Raw genomic sequence first — 8,279 nt, forward strand, 5'->3', positions numbered from 1 at the left:
AACCCAGAACACACTACGCGTGCGCATTGGCTGAAACTCTATTTTCACTTTTATCGACTGAAGCAGGCAACAAAAATGAGTGACAGAGCAGTACAAGAAAACTTGATGGAAGATGGAAAGAATAAGACAAAGTTATTTTGTGAAAGATGCAGTTCTATTGTTTTGTTACCTGAGAAAGCTGTTTACTCTGAAATCGAGGTATGTACACTGCAGTACTACGTCCATCACACATGACATGGCAAGAAATAAGGACCCAGCCGTTTTGGGGTGACACTAATTTATAAACATATATAAAATTAATTGTGGATATTAGGGAAATCATTGGGTGATCAAATCATTGTAGGAGAGGAAATACTAGCATCGGAGTTATTGCCCTTGACAATTTTTTTTTAATTATATAAATTGTAATTGATTAACTTTGGAACTATCAGTATCAATACTGAAAGTATTACTTTATCAATTTTTTTATCCAGTGAATAAAATTGTTTTGAAAAGATATATTTTTATCTGCACAAAGTTTCATTTAATAAAGATTTTTGCAAATAAAACCTATGACATCACATGACGATCAATCTACCTTAAAGGGACTGATTCACGATTTTCCCCAAAATTTTATTTTTCACTTTTAATGATCAAAATCTACTGTCTAATATGTTTAAAAGATTTGACATAAAAATTATGGTTATACATTGTCACAGAAGCTCATTTTAGAGGGTTCATTATATGTTTTGTAAACAAAGATTGCCGTATGTTATTGTTTACGAAATTTTCAAAAGAAATGGATATCGATCTAAGTTTATTATAACTTTTACATTTCAAGCATTCTTCGGGTAAAATGTGTCATCTAAAAGTCAAAATGTGCGACTATGCAAAATTAAAATGCTTTATTTTACAAAATTAATGTTTCACTTTATTGTTTGTTTACATAAAAAGACTCGAGTCTTTGTTTACACAACACATATTTAAGGCTAAATTATATCTTTTATTCTTGCATTCAGAAGGTCAAAATTTTGGTTGTCAACATTAAATTAGTTATACTTTTAATATCTAACATAAAAAATAAAAACATATTTTGTTCAAAAATCGTGAACCAGTCCCTTTAATATTATATACATAAATATATATTATTTATAAATTATAAATTTCAGGACTCTTACACCCCTGGGGCCTTAGGGCTTTGGACAGAAACTACCAAAAATTAACCAATTTTCAAAAATGTTCTCTGCAACCACACATCTGTATTAAAGAAAAACTAAATGCATATCTAGTGCAGGAAGGTCGAGCTACCAATCTTGTAAATTTCATGAACCCTAGGGAGAGGTTCTAACTGGAAAGAGGTGACTAAATAGGGCAATCCTTCAGATTAGACTGCAAAAACCGAGGCCCCGTGTCACAGCAGGTGTGACACGATAAAAGATCCCTCCCTGCTCAATGGACATAAGCACCGACCATAGGCCTAAATTTTGCAGCCCTTGAGGGACGTTAAACAATATACAATAAATCCAACTCCAGAGTGGGACCAAACATGGCATATAGTGTTTATGTGTAAAACATTTAAATATCTTTTTCAATGTTATTGACTGAATGGATATTTGGAAGAAGCAGTTTAAAACTATATATGCATTGTGGTGTAGAGCAGGAAGGCCTCTACCAAAACTGTAAATTTCATGATCCCCCGGGGTATTGGTTCTGACCAATCAGATTGGGTTCTGACTACAGGGTGGGATGGAACTTGGTATACAATGTATAGTGTTTAATATGTGTAAAACATTTTAAAAACAACATCTTCTTTAATGCTATTGATTATTGAAACTAAATTGATATAAATTTAGAAAGAGCAGGTTGTCCTTTACTAAAATTGTCAATTTCATGATCCCAGGGGTAGGAGTTTTGGTATCAGGGTGGGGCCAAATGGTCAGTGATTAAATGTGTTAACAATTGATCATTTTTAACTTCTTGATAGCTACCATTCTAATTCTTTTCAAATTTAAAATAAATTGTAAATTTCAAGACCCCTACACCCATGGGGCATTAGGGGCAGGGCAAAAACTACCAAACATTGACCAATGTTCAAAAATATTCTTCTCTACAACCACACATCTGTGTGGAAGAACTACATGTAAATACATAGTGATATAGAGCAGGAAGGCCTCTACCAAACTTATAAATTTCATAATCCCCAAGGTAAAGGTTACGACTCCAGGGTGGGGTGAATTTGGTATATATAGTGTATATGTGTTAAACATTTAATAATATCTTCTTTATAAAGCTATTCATACTATTTAGATATTTGGAAGGAGTACGTAGTCATTGTAAATTTCATAAGAGTTTTGGTTCAAGTGTTGAAAAAAATTATTGTGTTTATCATTTGAAAGACTTCTTTATGTTTGCTGACAAGGTATAAAAACAAAATGCATATTTATGGAAAAGCAGATAAGGATGTACCAAAATTGTGAATTTCACAACCCCAAGGTTCTAATAACTCTATGACGGGTCCAAATTAGTCATATCGTGGTCATGTTACATATATTATGTAAAGTCTTTCATCAGTTTAGGCATTTTTGGGGCATTTAAGTTTTAAGAACACATCTCGTTTTATACGGTTGCTTAGTATTAGAATTTAGGTTAGATATGCAGAGCAGGAAATTTTACCTAGACTTGGGGCTAGCAACTAATATTCAGGTGACCGATAAGGCCTGTGGGCCTCTTGTTTTTTGGGTTTTTTTATATGACAGACTACTTACAGATTATCATGATTAATTAATCCAGTATTTAGGTACTATGTCATGTCTCATGCTTTCAGTTTTTCTTGCCTCATATGAAGAAGAAGACAGATGGAACTTCCGAGACAGGCGAGACATTGAAGAAATACTGGAAAGTCAATGATATGTTTGAGTTTGAAAATGTGGGTTTTACAAACACAGTTGAAACAATCAAATATCTAATCTGTGCAGACTGTGAAATTGGACCAATTGGATGGCATGATGTTAATGACAAAAAGGCATTTTACGTTGCTCTAGAAAGAGTGAAGCATTCAGAATGAGCAATCCAGGCATATAGCCATACCACAAGGGACCAAATCCTAAACATAATCTGTTATCAGAAGAAATGTTCTTTTCCGTACATTTCGCATTGTTGTAATGTACATCTGTTTTACTGTTAGGTCCTTTATCACAGACGTTATATGACTTGCAAAGTTTATGAAACAAGCACCTGTGTCTTTTATTATTATATCCTCATTTTGAAGATGTATACAAAAATATATTGACTGTATTGATTAGCAGTAAAAACAAACACATATGTTTCCTTTTATAAACAACTGTGTATTGATCATAAATAAGTTAGTTTAAATAAAATTATATTACATGTATTGAAATATGACAACATTGTTAATCACAGTCGAAATCTCTATCACAGTTCAGTAGTTATTGCACTACGGTAAGTGTCTTGTATATATGCAGTAAAATACAAAACATAATAAATGAATAAATTAAAAAAAAATTGGCCAGTTTTTTAGTAACAATTGATGACAATAAATGATGCAAAACAAAAACAAATCTATAGCATTCTCAACCAATTTCACAAAAATAAATAATAAATCTAAACATATATTTCCAACTTTAAGGGAATTCAGTTTATTTCTTGCGTTAAATGATCACGGACAAAAGTCTCTATTCATGGATGCTGAAAGATTGTCATGAGATCATGAATCGGCTGCCTTTTTTGGGGGTATTTTTCTCGGATCAGATCTTTGTTTAATCATCATCTTTTGGAATCTCGGGTAACACTGCATCTTTAGGTTTATCCATATCTATTCTCACTCCTGAAATTGAAATAAAAATGGCCGTCATTTATATCTATTCTTTCTCCTAAAATTTAAATAAAATGGCCGTCATTTATATGGAACATCAGATGAATTTGGTAAAAGAAACGAATAGTATGAAGAATAATTATGCATTACCTAAGTAGGAGGGGAACCTGGGAGTTCCTGAGTTAGTATATTCCTGGAATTTGTATGTGATGATGGAGCCGATCTTTGGTGGACGGTTATGATCCTTGTCTGTCAATCTGTAAATAGGTTAATTTGAATTAGGATTTATACATAATTGTTACCTGCTATTTTTTTCTATATATATCAAACTGAATACAGCTAAAGACTGGTTAAAGTCTGATAAAACCTACCCAGATCCAACTGAGAATAATTTGCCGTTTGCCATTTTACATCTAAGAGCCCCCACTTTGCCATGGAAACGGCCTTTGCCGGGTTCGTAGCCTATGACAACAGCCTGAAAAATATCAATTTTCAAGATTGATTATCAGTTATATCTTGTGCTTATCTTTGATATCAGTTAACCATCAATATTGACAGATCTATATGATATTTAAAATGTACTAATAGTTACCTCTGCATCATAAAAGGTTTTGATTTTGAGCAATGTGTTGGATCGCCTTCTTTCATATTGAGAGCCGGGCTGTCGAATCATAAGCCCTTCCCCACCAAGGGCAATGATTCTCTTCAATTCATCATCAATGTGTTTTTTTCCTGTGCACTTTTCTTGTTTGCACATTATGGCATAGTCAGGACTGTAAATATACAAGTTTACTCTGAAAATGTGTACGTAGCTGATTGTACATGTAGCAGGTGGGTAAGTTTTTGGGTGATTCAGATAACGTTAGTAGCTCTCCATTGTTTGAGGTATAATTCACTTACTTTACTTCATCAAAGTAGTCTTTGATGGCTTTCATTCTCTTTTCAAATGACTCCTTTTGTAAGTTAGGGGCATCAAATACATGGTACTTGATTTTCTTCCACTGATCACATTCAGGTGTTTTCACAATGCTAACTGTGCTCTGAAACTTCTTTCTTCCTCCAAACAGTTCTCCGTCTAAATGCATGTCTGTGGGTAAGTCTTTTGTGAACCACTTCGGAGCATAAAAAGGATTACCAAGCCGGGAGTAGAAACACCTGAAAACATAATTTTTCACCATATTTAATTGGCATTAAGTTGTAGTTTTATTTTGGTTTATATATACACACCCTAATGAGGCAGTTTTTAGTGATTTTAAATGGCTTACCAAATTATTATACTTACTTTCCATTCCAAAATGCTCTTACTCCATCTAATTTTTCACTGACCCACCAGTTTGTAGGGTCATCTTTTCTGTAACAATTATAAAAGTATTTAATTAAAGCTTGTTACTATGATAATCTGTATGCATTTTATGATGAAAATATAAAAGTTAGAAGGTTTCACAAAAATTAGAAAAACCATAATGATTCATGTTTATATACTGTAAATTGAGTCCAGTTTTTATATAAAAGTATAACACATTTACTGTGAATTGTGAGGTTTTATGTCCAGTTTCAATATAAAAGTATTAACATATTTATTCACTTACTTTTCATTATATTTGTTGGCCAGTAAGAGGCTTATGTTGATGTGTGAGAAATATTTAGAGGGCTCTGGTCTCGATTTTTTGTCAGCTGTCAATTTTCCCACTCTGTTTTTTTCAAAGTCATCACCTAAATATTCTCGGAGGTGTTTGCATGTTCTTTTGTTCGGTGCATTTTTCTGTACCTTCCATCCAATGCATCTAAAATAATAAAGAGATCAATCAATTTAAAATTCATTCTTGCTGGACATTTACTAATTAAAATATACTTTGTAGTCTTTTATTTTTGTTTGTTTGTAGCATATAAAATATACATCAGAGATGTTAAGTGTGTTCATTTAATGTTACCAAATATTGTAACTAGGATTGATTTCATTGCACTTTATTTTTTGCTATTTTCCCGATGCAGGCCATTCATGTATTTTCATTAAAAATTGAAACTGCAGTGAATATTATCTTGCAATATACATGTATACAATGTATGAATATCATACATTTTATGACAGATTTAAACAAAAAACAACAAGGTGCAAATTGTACATGTAAGTTGTATTCAGATGAGCCTATTTAGATTGGTGATGTGTATGTCTAAAAATAAATGTTCAAAATGTTCTAGAACTGCTTATTTTCTTCCTGACAACTCTTGTGAACAACATTAATATTAAAAGATAATTGAAGGGACTTTCATTCAGTGTAGATAATGCTAGACGTGAACGGGCGGCCCTGCAATGAATGGGTTACTCACGTGCAGGTGTAATGACTGCCTATCCTCTTCAGCCGGAAGCCACCAGCCACAGACTTTTCATCCCCATCTTCTATTTTATTCTCTGGTTTAACTCTGTTTGCTTTTTTGGGAGGCCCATCTGCCGGATGTCGGAACTGTTTGATGTGATTGGGCTCCTTTCTGTAGCACTTCTCCCAGTATTTACAGTCCGGACGATCGTCATCTACTGCGGAGGAAGGACCCGCCTCGTCAGTGCTAGTCGAGGGCTCGGGCTTTTCCTGTTTAATAGTAGGAAGATTATAAAAAAAATTATGACATTGTTTAGACCATTTAAATTCATGTAATTGCACATATCCAATGAATATCCACATGTACCTATAATGAAGAGATAGCTGTTGCTGTATTAGGATGCCTGTATTTGTATACATACCATGCTGACCGTGCGAGACCTCAGCTTTTTGATGGTAGGTCGGCTGACATCGACGTCCATATCTTCACTAACGCTCAGCTCATGTGTTTTCTGTCTCTTCAGTTTCACAGAATTTTTGACTTCTTTATCTTCAATTTCTGTGTCTAAATGCAAAAATTCAAGGAACAAAGTTCAATGGGATAATCTGAATTTTTTATTTAATCTCGTCACACAGTCAGTATGTATGGTATTTTTTTCATACCTGTGTCTCCATCTTCATCCTCAGGGTGAAGGAAATTTTTCTTGTGATCTTTGTCTTTTCTATAACATTTGGCCCAGTACGTGCACTTCTGTTTCGTTGCCATTATAACGATTGCTGTGAAAAATATATATGATCGTTAATCTTTATTCTCTGTGGAAAAGTGCACCGGCAGAGCCTAGCGGAAGAGAACCTGTATATTTCATGACATGTTAATTAATATTATGTACTATAATGTAATGTTTCTTACTTGCTGTCTTTTCCAATGTGTGGATCAGAAACACGAACCCAGTTTTTATACTGCGATATCCTCAAGTTCCAACAAGTCGGCAGCGATGGACACGCCCACATATTGTTTACAATATGTTGAGCTCTCTAGGATTTCCATCGCATTGATAGGGTAAATTTGAAGGTATTCCGACAAGAAACCTATTTATAGTTATGATACTTACCCATGGCCTATTTTAGGAACTGTAAGACTGGCGATCATTTAAACTTACAGACTTGCGATGTATGTAGACTGGCAATCGGTTTCATGTAATATTCCCTGAATACTAATTTAAGCAGTCTAAACTTTATTTCTAAACCATTTGTTAAAAACAAAAGAGAAATTCTAAAATTCATCGTAAACCTTTTGAAAACACAGCTAACCATTACACACACCGGGGAACCGCATCGTCGGAAACCCGACGCTTCGTCCCTCTCTCCATCAGATGGAGAAATTTCCGACGATGGGGAAACGGGGTTTGACACCAAGATTGGGGATAAGTATTCTCTCACCGATCGTATGCGATGTTCACAGCAGAAATGAATAAAACAATCTTCTTCGCTATAATCGTGCTTTGTCATAACCAAATTAGGCCTTAAGTGGATATTAATTAAATGTACACGGTCGGGTTTTTTTTTATTATCAAAAGTTTTTTCTGAGTTTTTAACTTTACTTGCCTATATCTACTGATGGAGAGCGAGATGAGATTGTGATTTTATTCGTGTACCTCTACCAATCTATAATAGATAATAATAGCTGCAATAATGTAGCCCTATCCAATTTTTTTTTATTCTGACGTTTTCGGGACTAAAAAAAAAACAACAACAAAAAATCAGAGAGGGCTACATTATTGCAGCTAAGATAATACATGTACATTGAAATATAATAACCTTCTTATACCTTGTAATTTATTTAGGCCTATACACAATTGGTGAAGGAAATTGGGCACAAAGGACTGCGGGTTACTTAAAGTGAAAAATACATACATGTGTAATTTGGATACTATGATAGCGGAATTTGGGCACTAAGAACAAGGTGATATGCAACTTCAGACAAGGAATTAATCCAAATTATACAAGTGATATTCAGGATAATGTAATTAAATTAAGGTACTTGAAGCAATTTTACATGCAAGTACTATATTAATAGATATTGCAAACAAATATCAAGGAGGCATCATTGCTTTTTGGTATACTATGTTTTCTTAAAATGCAAAATACCCGTA

General features: G+C 33.7%; 2 protein-coding genes across 2 annotated transcripts; one reads left to right on the forward strand and one right to left on the reverse strand.

Moving 5' to 3' along the window:
* The first annotated feature begins 10 nt into the window (after positions 1–10).
* LOC125683169 (guanine nucleotide exchange factor MSS4-like) lies at positions 11–6,009 on the forward strand. Its single transcript, XM_048924029.2, has 2 exons — positions 11–198; positions 2,804–6,009. Exons 1-2 carry the CDS (start codon positions 76–78, stop codon positions 3,041–3,043), a joined length of 363 nt encoding a protein of 120 aa, XP_048779986.1. The 5' UTR covers positions 11–75; the 3' UTR covers positions 3,044–6,009.
* Positions 3,303–7,158, reverse strand: LOC125683026 (DNA ligase-like). Its single transcript, XM_048923726.2, has 11 exons — positions 7,037–7,158; positions 6,790–6,903; positions 6,549–6,691; positions 6,140–6,396; positions 5,401–5,595; positions 5,094–5,162; positions 4,712–4,966; positions 4,404–4,584; positions 4,183–4,286; positions 3,962–4,068; positions 3,303–3,823 (listed from the first exon to the last, which is right to left on the reverse strand). The coding sequence occupies exons 2-11, from the start codon at positions 6,890–6,892 to the stop codon at positions 3,756–3,758; spliced, it is 1,482 nt and encodes a 493-aa protein (XP_048779683.1). The 5' UTR covers positions 6,893–6,903; positions 7,037–7,158; the 3' UTR covers positions 3,303–3,755.
* Positions 7,159–8,279: the final 1,121 nt, after the last annotated feature.

The sequence above is a fragment of the Ostrea edulis genome, chromosome 1 (assembly GCF_947568905.1).
Source record: "Ostrea edulis chromosome 1, xbOstEdul1.1, whole genome shotgun sequence".
Lineage (NCBI taxonomy): Eukaryota > Metazoa > Mollusca > Bivalvia > Ostreida > Ostreidae > Ostrea > Ostrea edulis.

Bases quoted from the DNA above. Each gene is read 5' to 3' on its own strand.
- LOC125683169 (XM_048924029.2), top strand. From the start codon at position 76: ATGAGTGACAGAGCAGTACAAGAAAACTTGATGGAAGATGGAAAGAAT. The intron at 199-2,803 runs GTATGTACACTG...TCATGCTTTCAG, and splicing joins CTGTTTACTCTGAAATCGAG to TTTTTCTTGCCTCATATGAA.
- LOC125683026 (XM_048923726.2), bottom strand. From the start codon at position 6,892: ATGGCAACGAAACAGAAGTGCACGTACTGGGCCAAATGTTATAGAAAA. The intron at 4,967-5,093 runs GTAAGTATAATA...TTATGTTTTCAG, and splicing joins AGAGCATTTTGGAATGGAAA to GTGTTTCTACTCCCGGCTTG. The intron at 4,287-4,403 runs GTAACTATTAGT...GATATTTTTCAG, and splicing joins AAACCTTTTATGATGCAGAG to GCTGTTGTCATAGGCTACGA.